At 38.3% G+C, this 15,587-nt stretch overlaps 1 protein-coding gene across 1 annotated transcript in view; it reads left to right on the forward strand.

Annotated features, from left to right (window-relative positions):
* The first annotated feature begins 4,237 nt into the window (after window positions 1–4,237).
* Window positions 4,238–15,587, forward strand: part of LOC122665093 (uncharacterized protein At1g51745) — a 48,984-nt gene continuing 37,634 nt past the window's right edge. The window contains exon 1 of the mRNA XM_043861157.1: window positions 4,238–4,796. Within this exon, the coding sequence (XP_043717092.1) occupies window positions 4,603–4,796 (194 nt within the window). The 5' untranslated portion in view covers window positions 4,238–4,602. The remainder of the gene's footprint in view (window positions 4,797–15,587) is intronic.

The raw sequence follows: 15,587 nt of genomic DNA on the forward strand, positions 1-15,587 counted from the left end.
AGGCCTTAGGGGCTGTTTGCCTAAGTGTCTCTAGGATATAAGATAGTCTTCTAGGTTTAAATGGGCCTTAGGGCCTGTTTGGCCCAGGTTACCACCTAATTAGTCTATATAGTTAGGACATGTTTGGGTCTGCCCTAAGTCTCATAAGGACACATTAATTCTAGGGCTTGTTTGGTCCAAGCTAAGTAGAAGAATTCATTATTTACTTAAGTTAAGTCTTGTGGGCCCACTTTCATGACCCAACTAATCAATTGACGGTAAGGGTGGGAGTCCATATTGTCCGAAGGTCTAGCTATGGTGTCCGGGACACGGGGACGTGGGTCCCACACAAAAACACTTCAAAAGGGAAAGAAACAATATGGACGAATCCACGAACGGAACTAGTTGAGTGAGTCCGTTCGTGACTCCGTTGTTGCTGTCAGGGCCCAAATCTTAAGGAAAGTTGCGGGGCTTTGACCCGTACTTCCAGGACTTCGAGGGGACACTTATAATAAAATTTTAAATTCAAGGTCACATGCGTTGACCATTGCCATAGTGGCATTATCCATTGGTAAAAGTCTAATTTGACCCGGAGTATTAGGATATATTTCGGGTGCGGGTGTAACAGTACCACCCCCAGCAGATAGGGTGCAAGAGGCATGAAGCCAGCGGAGGAGGAAGCGAGGGAATAGGAGGGAGACGGTGATGGTGATGATCACCATGATGATGATGAGGATGATGAAGATGGAGGAAGACATGATGGACATGGTGGAGGTATCCCAACAACTATTGCATAGGATCCACCTGCATATACACCCACTTAGGAGACTTTTGCCCCTTCGACTTCACATGCAGCTAGGGCTTCCACTTCACAGACCAGCATGCCTCCTTCACCAACACCTGTGAGTGATCCGCTAGCTGGTCCGCCGAGTTGGGGTTATATGATAATGTGTTTTGGTGCTCTGGAGAAGAGGATGGACAAGAACTTTGCTATCCTGCATAGGTACCTCAAGTCACAGTTCGAGGAGCGAATGGAGGCCATGGAGGAGCGTTTAGACATCGTGAGGTCTTGAAAGGCACCACTGGCACCACCGACACACCGCAACCCATTTCCAAGCCTAATGCAACATATATTTCTATTACAAAATTATGTAATTTAAATACAGTTAGTATGGCAAATACGGTATTGGAATCATCCATTAGCCACACCGCAATCCATTTCCAAGCCTAAGTTGAATGCAGCATAATGATCGTCAAACAACAGTATGGTGACCATGGTATCGGAATCCACCCTCGGCTACACCGTGTCCCATTTCACATACAAAACATACATGTCAAGGCATAACAAATTTAAAGCATACAGTACAAGATACAACAATCATACAATTAAATCATATGGATGCATGGTTCATACAACAGTTGTTATAATTGAAACACTCCATAAAAGAAATCAGACCAACCCACACACCTTATCAGAAGACTTGGTAATTATATCTTGGAGCTAACACCCAAATACACCCTGATAGGCCTCACCGAGAAGTTTGTCTCTGACCTAATTCACGCGTAATAGTGTGTTAATTCAAATGGTAAAGGATATCCAAGAGATTCCCCACAAAGCTTTAGGAATAACTCATTTTGGGTCTACCGATCGATGGTACTGGATGATCCATCAGATGAATCAACCAGGTACCGGTCGATCAAATCAAAATGTTCAAATTCTGTGATGGACTGACCATCGAATGATCAATTCTGGTCGAACTGAATGACCGCTGGTGATCTAAGGACTGTTTTTTAGTTCTGGTTTATTCCACCACTTATCTAGGGTCAATTTAGCTCCACAGGAGAGTAGGAAATCATTCCACCTCCCATCTACCCTAACCAACCATAATGGCTATCATATATCAAGGGTGCATGGTCAATTCATTGATCCAAGATAAAGTATTTAGGTTTTTAAGGAAATTTAAGCATAACAGCTTAGAAACTATAAATTCCTAGGTTAAAAGGGTTCTAGTGAGTACATTACTCACCAATAACACAACTATTTGGACTAATATTAGAAAAACACTGGATTTCTAGGAACCACGCCCTAGGTCATATTTCATTAGAAATGGAAAGGAAATAGAGTAGGGATCAGGTGGTTTACCTTAGATTAAGGTAGGCTAGCTGCCAAATGTAGTCTTTGCAAGCTCTTCCTATCTTTCCCCTCCTTTCCCTTCTTCTTCTTTCTGCTTCTTTACTTTATGAGATTGTGAGAAATGAGTTTTTTAGAGTTTATTTAAATTTATGACAAAGGCGACTAAGGTCTATTTGGCTTGTGCCACTTATTTCCCAAAACTCATTATTTCTCTACTTGAACCATGTGGGCTCACCACCTTGGCTTCATATGGGGTATGAAGTTGTAAATGGATCTCCCAATACGCTGGAACACATGATTGAGAGCTTAACTCGAAGCATTGGGTCCCATAGAGAGAAATTCATTACTAGGGGTTTCAGAACCCTCCGGATGACGTTGTCCAGATGATTAATGATCAATCAATCGATCATATCTACTGTATAAAATGAATTTTCTCTAGTGTTCTAGCCTACTCTCAAGAGTATTTTAGTAGGGATTGTGCACAGTAAAATGATGTCACTATACCATGCATTTGTAGGTTAACACCACATGATTAGGTTACTTACCACCAATCATCTGGAAGTTTATGTGGATATCTTCTTCTGCTCTCTTCACACCAAGAGCATGTGCACGGAGGGTAGTCAGCAATCATACTTGACTCCTTGACTGCTACAGCCCACACGTATTGGTGTTGACATTCGTTGGGGCAGCACCTATTATAAAATAGTTCAAATTATATTGGTTTGGGTACAAGTGTAACAGTAACACCCTGGACAAGATTTAATCTGGAGCTTGTTCGGACGAGTAATCTAGTGAGAGATATTCCAGAAATTGTTTTGACAAGTAATCTAGCAAGATTTAACCTAGATCCTGTTCAAAGGTGATCTAGCGAGATATATTCTAGAGCTCTCTCCAACAAGTAAACCAGTGAGATTTATTCTAGAGCCTATAAAAAGGTGATCTAGTGAGATTTATTCTGGAGCCTTTTCACAAGTAATCGAGCGAGAGTTATTCTACTGCTTGTTCTGTCAAGTAATCCAGCAAGACAATGTAAATATATGCACACGGTAGTTCACAAATGACCATGTCTGAACATAGTTAATTAATGAATTTTCCATGTTGTATGATTGTAAACTGGATTTGATGCACGAATCATCCTGGTGGAATGGGACATTGTGGGATTCGTTTATCATGTTTGGTTTGCCTTGATTTAAACTAGTTGTTTGTTCATCGGATTGTTTTGCCGGTATAAGTATTCATGGCAGTTGCTTAGTATTTAATGCTTGTAACTTATCTATATGATACTTGTGCCTATGTGTAATGTATATTGTACCCCACTGGGTGCAAGCTCACCCCAATCAAGTTAACCTTTTTATAGTTGACGAGGTGTACTTCGTGGATGATGTTGGAGGTGGAGAATTCTGATGATATTATAGATCTTTTGTTATCTTTTGAAAGTATATAGTTTATATTTTAGGAACCGTTTGTCTAATGAAGTTGTCTAGATAGTGGAAATAATTTGATGTTTTAAAGCTAATGTTTTAAAAGGGTTATGTAATATATAATGTACCACTTGTTTGGACAAGTAATAGACTGCAGATATCTACTATGTTTTCTGCCACTAACTTATGAGAATGTTTTACATAATGAAGTTGCTTCCACATGTGTTTAAAGTGAATGATCTGGGACATCGTTCGGTTTTAATTTATATGGAACTTTGTGACCGTATGTGGTCGGCGTTCGTGATGATGGGACTTATCACCTTGATCGGATCCAGGTCGTTAAAATGAGGCATGCAAATTCCCTCCACATTGGCATCATTGGGAATCCTCTCCCTACTTATACTTGTCTTAATTAAATTCATTGAAATAAAGATGAATTGAGTGGATAATTTGGTAAATTGAAACCTATTTTTAGATGATTCCATAATTTTTTTTGAATTTTAATTGGACAATACCATTTAGCGTATTTCAATCCGTACTTCAGATATCCCGGTTTAAATCCAACCCGGGTCGAACCCATCCTCCTTTCACACTCTCTGTGTGTCAAAAGCCAAAGCGAGCGAGAGGTGTTCTCTGCTTAAAACCCGCGTTTTAAAAAATAAAAAAAAAGTGGAGAGAGAGAGAGAGAGAGGGAGACAGCGGAAAAAGGCTTTTATGATCCATATGTCTGCAAATCGAAGTGGAGCAGAGAGGGTATGTCAATGGGACACCTTCAAAACCCTAGGAATGTGATTCTCGCGGGTTTTAATGTTAATATAAACCCTAACATCAACCCACACAATTGGATTTACCAGAAATGGCGATTCACCGATCCCCTGCCGTCATTGCGATTTCTCTCTCTCATTTGGCGGGGATTGAGCAGGTCGGTGATTTGAGCCTCTGAGTCACCAAAATCATCGTCTCCTTCGATTTCATTAAAGGGTTTCTTCTTTTTATTTTTTTACATTTTCCCCCATTTTTTTGGGGGGGGGGGTTGGGTTGGGGAAGACAGAGGAGAGAGAGAGAGAGATGAGGATTTCAGACGGTTTGCAAGGAACGGTTGGGGTTGATTGCAGCGTAGGAAGTATTGTTTGGGTTCGGCGGAGGAATGGCTCTTGGTGGCCAGGGAGGATCCTCGGCCCAAATGAGCTCTCTGCTTCTCACCTCATGTCACCCAGATCGGGAACCCCGGTCAAGCTTCTTGGAAGAGAAGATGCTAGTGTGTAAGTTCGTTTGGCTTGTTTTGTCCTTTTGTTATGTTTTCTTCCTTGTAATTCTTTAGTTGCATGCTAATTTTGTGCATGTTGATGCCCAACTTTGCTGAATTGCTGCATTGTTGTGTTCTGATTTTGTGTACCTTGCGAACTGAATTTGGGTTCTTCCATTATATTGCTTTGCTTTGATTATTTGACCTTTGTTTTTAGTTCTTTTTCCTGCCTAAGTCTTATTTTAATGATATATTATTCTCTTTATTTATTGGATTTTTTTTTCTCTGGCAGAATTAAGGTGCTTTAGTTCAATTTTGTTGGTTTATGGTTGCTATTTCTCCCCATCCTGTTATGTTGTTAATGTCGGAGTACCATGACTTAATTTTTTGGATTAAAGATATCTTCTTTTTCATCCTTTTTTAATTCCTGCGTTAGTGGCTGAATTTGAACCAAGGGACTACAACATTTGAACACAATTAGGCCAAACTAGAAAGATTAAACAGGGAAAGTAAGTTTTGACCCGAATCATTGATAATTAAGAAAATAGTACTTACCACCTCTGGCCCTCCCCCACTCAGATGGGCTTGTATTTTCAATAGGCTAAGCTTTCCCTAATGAAAAATATATTAAAGAAAGAAGCAAAATACAACACAACCAAATTGGCTGGCCAAGTAGTAGCCCCAAATGAATAAAACAACTATAAAAAAGATGATACATAAAAAAGAGGGGGAGAAACAATTTACGAAAAAAGGGGGATACACAAAAACAAGGGGGAGGGGGAAGAAACAATGATCAAAAGATGATACATCTAAAGCCAGGGGGAGAAATGGTAGGGAGATCACAAGAAGAAACAAAATGTCTCTTTTTTTTATAGTGTTTGAGCTCACTGAACTAATGCGAAGGAATCTTTTTTTGTTTCTTTCCCACCAAACATGATGAATCACAACACTAAAAGCCAACTTACCAATGTTGTCGTAAGGTGTTTTACCATTGAAAATTTTCAGGATCCACATCCATTCTCTGTCAAAAGAAAGGATAGCTCTAGGATGGGGCCATCACTTTCTAATAATTCCTTTTCCAGACAGAATTGAAGAAAGGACAGGAGAAGAAAAGATGAAAACACTTTTGAAATAGTTACAATACTGGCAACAGTTATGGATAGAAAAATTTCTCTGCAGAAGAAACTCTTGAGTAGGAAGTGAATTGGTCATAACTCACCAAATGGTAAAACCATGTCTAGGGATAAAGGAGTTAAACCAAACCAACTTACACTAGGAAATTTAGGGGTTTTAGATATCACCAAGTTCCAAGCAGATGAAGAGGAGAATTTGTTGGAAGAGTGAGCAAGCCAATGGTCTAAGTCCACTACCTCTAGGTCGCAACCTGATGTTAGGAAGTTTACTCCAAACTTGAATGAGGGTATGAGAATTATTAGGGCCAGGAAGCTAAGAGGTAGTCAAAATCCTATACATGTTGGAGAATCATATGCCAAAAATACTTTGATGTCATTGAATTCTGATTTGTGTGGATTTTCACATTTGTAAATGAAAGCCTGATAAAAAATGAAAAAAGAAGAACAAATACAAGTAGTAGTAATGTTTTTGTTCTGTTTAAGGGCATAGAAAACCTAGACAAGTATGAGATAAATAAATGCTTTAAATAAATGGTTTAAATAAATGGTTTGCAGTATCATGTGCTGTATACAGGCTGTATACAGGCTAAACAAGAACATAGTGTGACATTTTGATTATAGAAATTGCTTGGGACTAATCTATGCATCTATCCACCTATTTGTATTTGTAGATCTAAAAGAACGGAACTTTCCATGGGGTAATGCATTGATAGGAACCAAGTTTGACTTATGAGCCAAAAAAAGTCTGGATTTTGCAGTGAAATATATATTGTTAATCAATGGATTTATTTTGTTAATATAACCAATTCACATGCCTACACAAAACATAAATGTAATGTAATCTTTTCTTTTCTGGGAAAAAAAATGGAATTCTGTACGTATATTAGGATTTCATTCATATTAAAAAAAGAAAAAACCCACAGGGACTAAGAAGACGGTGAAAAAGAAAAGGAAATGCATTCAGTGTTGCGAATCGTTTCTCATATTGACAATTCATCTGCCCAAAAGAGTCCTAGCAGCACCCAATCAATGTTTTCTCTACGGGCTTTCCGGAAAGCAAGCTAATGCTGGGAAGGGAGCATTCATATGTTAGAAGGCAACTGATTCATAATTTTTGCCAGTCATCTTGATTTTGTCTAATGTTACTGAATCTGGTGGTTGTGTTGAGAATGGAGGGGGTTTCCTTAGCTGTTTCATTTTTTTGCTTTTGTTTTTCCTTTGTTCTCTTGGGGCGTTCGACCTTGGCAAATTTCACACCTTGTTTTTATCTTAAACAAAAGTACACAAGAGATATAGGAAATAATCAGAGAAAGAAGAGACCATGTTCCACTTGGCATCCATAGGGGGCCCAGTGTGTTCACTGGACTTGCCCCCCTCTTAGGGACCCAATGCCTGTGCTAATACCCCTATATCTTTTATATTCTGATAGTGATTAACAACCTCACTTTAAGAGTTTCTGTATTCTTCTTTGTAATAGTTATTACTTTTACATCTCTCTTTGTCTGGATGTTGTTTTTCTCTACTTTACATTCTATTCAGGCTTTCCATGAAATCTAAGAAAATAAGTAGTTGTGTTATGGGTTATAATACTTTAGATTAAGTTAGGAGATTTTAGTAGTCTTGTGTCTAGGAGTTGAGATAGGTCTGGCTGCATTAACCTTTACATGAGGCCTATTCCCAATTCCATTAATTCTCATCATTGAAGAATGAAACTTTTTCTCTGGAAGACTGAAATTTTGGTGCAGAATCCTAATCTCATTTCTTCATGAATGTCTGATGCTATCATTGCCTTTGGGTGCTGATTCCATTCAATATATCTCTTCTTATTTTCCCTTTTATTATTCTTTGTTATATTTTGTTGTTTTTGTTCTTTGAACTACTTCTACAGATTTTACCCTTTGCTGTCTCAGTATATCTATCCTGAAGCCACTGTTCTTAAATCTTTATCCATAGGGGGCCCAGTGTGTTCACTGGACTTGCCACCCTCTTTGGGGCCCAATGCCTGTGCTAATGCCCCCTATATCTCTTATATTCTGATAGTGATTAACAACCCCACTTTAAGAGTTTCTGTATGCTTCTTTGTAATAGTTATTATTTTTACATCTCTCTTTATCTGGATGTTGTTCTTCTCTACTTTACATTCTATTCAGGCTTTCCAAGAAATCTAAGAAAATAAGTTGTTGTGTTATGGGTTATAATACTTTAGACTAAGTTAGGAGAGTAGTCTTGTGTCTGAGTAGGAGTTGAGAGAGGTCTGACCATATAACAAAAACTCGTTTCGTCTCGGTCGAAATCTCGGAATTTTCGAGTATTTTGGTCGAGCTGAAGTGAAACGTAACTTTGAATTGAAAAAATGCAAAAACTCGATAGAAATTTCGGACATATACCAATATTTCGACTGTTTGTAACATCTCGCCGAAATTTCGGCAAGATGTTACAAACTTACTTTATAAAAAGACAAGATCTCACAAGTCTTGGTTTTTTCACTTTTTTTCCTCCCATTTCTTCCTCTCTCACTTATTTTTGGTGATTTTTGATTTCATCTTCGAATCTTCACCACATCTACGCTGGAATCACTTGGAAAACACAGTATTGAACCTTCTTAGCACATCAGTGAAGCCTTTCCACTATTTTAGGTAAAACCATTTTTGGCAAAAATGGTTTTTTTGAAAAAAACATGATCAATACATGTTTGTTTGTGATGAAATTGTTATATGTCAGACACCGGAGGCAGATCTACAACCTCACGGTGTCAAATATTTTTCTGTATATATTATTTTTTTTTTTATTTTTTGCTTCAAAAATTTGATTTTCCTACAACAAAAATCTAAAAAAAAATAGAGGTTATGTAAACTGTATGGGGATCAATTAAATTTATGTTAGACACCATTGGCTGATTTACGGCCTCACGGTGTCGAAAATATTTTCTGCCAAAAATTAATTATTTTAATTTTCGGAAATTATGAATATTATTTAATATTTAAAAAAAGGAAATAGGGAAAAATATGCGGTGTTGGTTTGAAAATTAATGAAAAATATGAAAGTAAATTCTACTTGTTTTTGAAGTGCTGCGCATTGCATATCATTTTCGGTTTTGTTATGCTAGGCCAATATTTATTTGAAAAATATTTAAAAAATTGTTTTTAAATATGAGAAATACATGGGTTAGGGGAAAAAAAAATACTAAATAGCTATATACTTGTTTTAGTGCTCTCAAACTAAAAGAGTTGATGTGCTACAGTGATTAATGAATTGTTTTATTCATGCAACAATAAACAAGTCAAATTATGGCGGACTGTGATAGATGACAGAAGCAGAGGGCAAAGGCAGGGGAGCAGACCCAAGCGCAGGGGGAGCAGAGATCATCCAAGCGCACTAGGGGTGACATTGCATGGTTGCACGGAGTGCCAATTGATGGGGATAAAAGAAAAACGCAGTGCAATTACTGTCACCAGAAGTTTTTGGGAGGTGGGGTCACTAGACTCAAACAACATCTGGTTGGGAATTCTCCTAAAGTGGTCTCATGTCATATGGTCCTTGTTGAGGTATCTAGGGCCGTCATTGAGTACATGAAGGGAGGGAGTAAGAAGAAGGCTTAGAGAGTGAAGGCAAGGGTAGAACTTGAGGATGCAATGAGGAGTACATTGGGAGATTACGATGATGTTGAATATGATGATGATGATGATAGTGATGATCCTACCTATGTTCCTGATGATATACAGACTAAGCAAGAGGCTAGGGATTGGAGACGGGCAGAGTTGAAGAGCATATCCACTTATCACGAGGATTAGGAGAGACATAGAGTAGGTGGTAGTGGAGGAGCTGGTACCTCTAGAGTAGGTAGTAGGCAGCCTGCGTTGCCTAATCCCTTTAGGAGATCACATAGTACGAGGGCAGCTGTGCCTCCACCACCTCCAATAGTATCACCACAATTTGACACCCCACTACACCAGGATCCTAGCGTTTACAGGAAGAAAGGCAACATGCAACCTACGATAAAGGGAGCTCAGAAGAAAGGGATAGCGAAGGAATCTATAGCTAAGTGGATGTTATACAATACCGTCCCAACAAATACTGTATAAGGCCCCTTTTATCAGACTATGATAGTTTCCATTACTGAGGTTGGCTCAGGGTATAAGGGGCCCGCCCTATATGAGATCATGAATGTTTATTTGCCCTAACAGAAGAGTGAGCTTGAAGACTGTATTGCTGAAATGAGGGGGATGTGGGAGAGCTATGAGGTGAATATCATGTGTGATGGTTGGACTGGTCTTACAAGAAAGTCCATCATCAATTTTATGGTGTATTGTGATGGGAGAGTAATATTTCTCAAGTCTGTGGATGCATCCAAGGACAAAAAGGATGCAAAATATATCTACAAGTTGTTGAAGGAGGTGGTAGTAGAGATAGGAGTGGAGAACGTTGTCTAGGTTGTCACAGACAATAGAAGCAACTACAAAAAGGCCGGTGAGAGGTTGATGAGTAATAATAAGTATCAGCTGTTTTGGACACCTTGTGCTACCCATTGTATAGACCTCATGATGAAGGATATGGGGAAGATCAAATTGGTACAGAGTGTTGTGGAAAAGGCAAGACAAATGACCAATTTTATATACAACCACGGGTTTGCATTAAACCTCTTGGAGGAGAAGTGTGGGGGTGACTTGGTGAGGCCGGGCATAACTAGATTCACCAACAACTACATTGCACTCAGGAGTATTGAAACCAATAAGTCCGAACTTAGAGCTATATTTGTTTATGAAGAGTGGTTTGACTGGAATGGGTCCAATACCTAAAGTGGTAGGGAAGCACATGCTACCATTTCATCAGATGACTTTTGGACAAAGCTGCATAAAGTGGTATAAATTTTGGACCCAGTGATTAAGGTTTTGCATATAGTTTACTTTGCTCTTAAGGGGCCAACCATGCCACATTTGTATGTTGCCATAGACTTGATGAATGAGAAAGTGTGTACAATGCAAATCCATGAGGTAGCAAACACTTCCTCAAAATTATCAATGATCGCTGGGAGAATCAACTTATGCATCTACTGCATAAGGCTGGTGAGTAATTTTTTTAATGCAATTATATCTTTTAAAGTTAATTTGAAAGATATATTAGTAACTAGTAAGGCATTGCCAATATGTAATGTGAATTTTCAGCATACTATTTGAACCCCAAGTACCGATATAGTCATAGGCTTGGGTTTAATACTAGTCTTATTGAAGTAGTGAAGAAAGTTAGTTGCCAAGTTGGAGCTAGACAGTAAATTACAAGCTATCTGCAACACTGAGGTGAGGTTTATAATTCATTTGGAATTACCTCAGTAAATAGTAACGAGTCATTACTAATTTTAAATATTTTCCAAATGAGTATAGATGAAGAGTTTCAGGGATGCATTGGGGAGTTTTGGAACCAATGCTGTAGATCATGGCCGGACACATGGTGATGCTGATACTTGTTACTCAATTCAATATCTTATTCTTTAAATTACGTATGTATTGAACTTGTGAAATGAATTTAACATACCTTTTTTGTTGTAATGCAGTTGAATAGTCGATGTTTTATGGGGGTATGACAGAGAATTTAAGGAAAATAGCAATCAAGGTCCTCTCCTAGGCATGCTCTGCATCCTGCTGTGAATAAAATTGGAGTATATTTTTTCTCATCCACTCCAAGAGGAGAAACAGATTGGGTTCCAAACGTCTATCTGACTTGGTGATGTGCATTATAATTTGAGGCTGAAAATGCAACACATACGTATGGGACATGAGGGTATCAGGGAAAATATTGATCTCGTCATTATTTCTAGGTGGATTCAGATGATGAAGATCCTATTGTGGATTGGGTACAGGATAGAGGTGAACCAGTGTTGGATCAGGCTAGAGGTAGGTCTGACCCCATAATAACCTAACAGATAGGTGCTGATGTGGATGATTCATGGCTGAAGAGGGTTAGGTACACGCACAGGAAGCGTCACCCATACCGTTCGAGCCTACAGGTGGCAATGCTGATGAGGAGGGAGATGACTGGTCCATGTCCTCAGGTGGTGGGACTCAGACTCAGACTTGCAGATCTTTACTGCTAGTTACTCATACTAGTAGTCGTAGAGATGATGATGATGATGATGATGATGGAGGTGATGATGGTGGTAGTGGTGAAGCATATGATGGAATGCGAGAGCAGTATGTGGTAGAAGAGCAATAGGAGCCGATCTGATTCACCAAAGAAACACAGTTTGATCATACCACACAGGATACAAACCACGGTGCACATGCCCCCACACTAGCCTCACGTAAGTCTTACTCGAGAGGGAATTGTGGCCAGTTATGTCCTCCTGGTATTAGTAGGTAGGCTGATCTTATGGACATTGATACTTTATCTAGCTCTGTTGGTGGATTGAGTATGGGTGATAGGGACAGTAGATCGAGTGGGCATTTTCGTGCCCCCCCCCCCTATCTTTTTGCGGAGAAAGCAGTCCATCTCCAGTACCATCAGAGTACAGGTCATCTCATTTACATCCATATGGGCAATTGACTTGGGGGAGCATATATCTTCTCCATCCATTCCCAATTTTGAGTACAACTCCCACTCACAGGGACTTAGTGGATCGTCTTTTGTGGATGACATCTTCTCCTACCCAACCCACTAGCTGTACCTGTACATGCTCCTAGAGCCGTCATATCATAGTGGATCAGTGGGTAGTTATTCACACTTTGGTCATATCCTAGGATAGGTTACCTTCAACATGTCGATGATGGAATTTACATGGTAATTGTGGAGGACTATACTCATTTCTTCTCCCAGACTATGATGTGACATTCATATGCCCTACAGTCAGAGAACAATACACATCGGCACCACCAGACTATGAGTGGGGCCGAACTTAGACGGCAAAGTAATTAATTAATTATTATTAGTAGACATTTGAGTCACTTGATGACTAGTTGATTTGTATTAGGAAATTGATGTCATCCTGTTATTGTTCTTAATATTATGACGTATGAGTCATTGACTTTATGTTTCCCAGAGTATTTATTTGTTTAAATTGCTTATTAATTATTATGTCCTCTAGTACTTAAAGTCTTAAACAATTTGTATGTGTAATTAACTAAGTTATACATTGGGATTATTTATGCCAATCAAGGATGCAAATCCAAAACACCATTTTGGGTGATTATTTTTGTAATTTGAACATTTACATGTGTTTATATAGCCTAAAATAGGGTTTTCATGAAGTTTCAAGTCTTAATTTGGCCTAAAACCCACCAAAAATGACAGCCAAAATCTTGCAGGAAAAATACAATATTTTGGTTGAAATATCCGAAATTTCAGATATTTCGGTCAAACCGAAACACCGAAATGAAATGAGATTTTAAACCTTGGGTCTGGCTGCATTAACCTTTACATGAAGCCTATTCCCAATTCCATCAATTTTCATCATTGAAGAATGAAACTTTTTCTCTGGAAGACTGAAATTTTGGTGCAGAATCCTAATCTCATTTCTTCATGAAGGTCTGGTGCTATTATTGGCTTTGGGTGCTGATTCCATTCAATACGTCTCTTCTTATTTTCTCTTTTATGATTCTTTCTTATATTTTATTGTTTTTATTCTTTGAACTACTTCTACAGACTTTACCCTTCTCTGTCTTAGTATATCTATCCTGAAGCCACTGTTCTTCTCACAATCTGCAATTCCATACTCTCAACACTTAACCGTATTTCAATCTATTTCCCTATGCCTATTCAACCCACTGACCATCCTTCCCAGACCATATGTCAATTGCTCATTATTATTCCCATAACCATCCTAAACCTATTTTCCATGTAGTTCAATCTGTTGTCAAAGATCCTGCATAAGCCTCAATCTCAGTTTCTTGCATTATTATTTTTGTGCACTGATCGTTGACTGCTTCTTATTTTTCTTATTAATACATTGTTATTTATTAAAAAATTTATTGCTATTGATATTTTCTGTTGGTGGTATGCTGTTGTTGCTAATGAATAATCTATGCTTGATATAGAACTTTGAATAGGGTTTCTAGGTCACCACATAGTTCAAGAACTCGCCGAGATCTCGGTAATATCTCGCTATTTGAAAAAAGCGAGATGAGACTACAGGCGAAATGAAATATTACCCCAACTTTGTTGAGATCTCGGTACGAGATTTCGGTTAGATCGAGATTTGGACTAAACTCACCTTTATAATGTACATATCTTGACCGAGACAGTCGGGATCTCTCCAGAACTTGACTATCTCGGTGAACTAGACAGAGAAGTGAGGGAAGTGTACATTTGACCTGATTTTTAAGGATTTTCAACAGAGAACTCGCCGGAGTCAGCAATTAGTTACAAAATTGCAAGATTTGTGAGAAATCATCTCAAGTTTGAAGAAATTTTGAAGGTAAACCATTTTTTCCCCAAATCTATTTTTTTTCAAAAAAAAATTGTTCAAATCTTGGTGAAATCATGTCAATTTAATATATTTTACATAAATAAATTGTGTAGAATAGGGCCTATTTGTGCGTCGTTGCCTACCAACATAGGGTCCGATGTGAAACTCCTATTGGACTTTGTTTTTGTAAAATCTGATAGTGCCATTGTGTTTAAATGGCTTAAAATAGGCTATATACCAAGTTTTAGGCCCAAACTAAGTTTAAAACCCACCGAAACCAGCCTTCAAGTTAAAAAAAAAAAATTTACACCAACTCACCGAAATCTCGGCCCAACTCGGTTTTTTGGCTGGGCAAAACCAGTACCAAAACCGAGTTCTTGAACGTTGGGTCACCGAAGGATTGAGGATCAGAATTCCCTGTAAAACCAGAATCGCAGTTAAGGAATTAACCAGATTCTTGAGAAATCAATTAGCAGACTAAAGGCAGGTCTGATCTTGCTACACTTTAGGTCTAGTGGTCTATTTGTCAGGAACAATTTAACTAAATTGGAATGAAATCCAAAGGTCAGATTGCTATGGACATTGTTCAAGATCTTGGTTTCGGTACAAGTTTTGCCTTGGCCAAAAATCGAGTTGGGGTAAATTATTTTTCTTCTTTGAACTCAGTGGCTAGTTTTGGTGGGTTTTAGACCTATTTTGGGCTGAAATTTGGTACTCAGCCTATTTTAGGCCATTTAAACACATTGACACTTTCAGATTTTGCAAAAACAAAGTCCAAATAGGAGTTTCATTTTGGACCCTAGGTTGGTAGGCAATGATGTACTAATAGGCCCTATTCTACACATAATTTAGTAATTGAATGCAATCAAATCATACGATTATTATAAAACAACTTAAATAAACGTTATAAATGTAAAAGTGTACAATACATAAATCTTAACATATTACATCTATCATTCGATGCCATATTGCCGAATCAAGTATTCAACTCCATATCGTATCCACAAAGTCTTCCCATGTCATAGTGCTGTTGTAGTGTTGCATATAGGTAGCCACACAACTCATATAAGTATTGTCATCAACATATTCCAAGTTCCCTATCCTAGGGTATAGAAGAGGCGGTTGCGATGAGGCGTGAGATCCACTACTATTGTCACCAGGCTGTTGAAATATCATCAGGTGTGAAGTATTTTACTAGTATTTTTATTAATTTTTTTATGGGTGAAAAAAAAAGTAACTCCGTGAGGCCGTTGAGCATCTCTCGGTGTCCAACATACAT

Source organism: Telopea speciosissima, chromosome 6, assembly GCF_018873765.1.
Source record: "Telopea speciosissima isolate NSW1024214 ecotype Mountain lineage chromosome 6, Tspe_v1, whole genome shotgun sequence".
Taxonomy (NCBI): domain Eukaryota; kingdom Viridiplantae; phylum Streptophyta; class Magnoliopsida; order Proteales; family Proteaceae; genus Telopea; species Telopea speciosissima.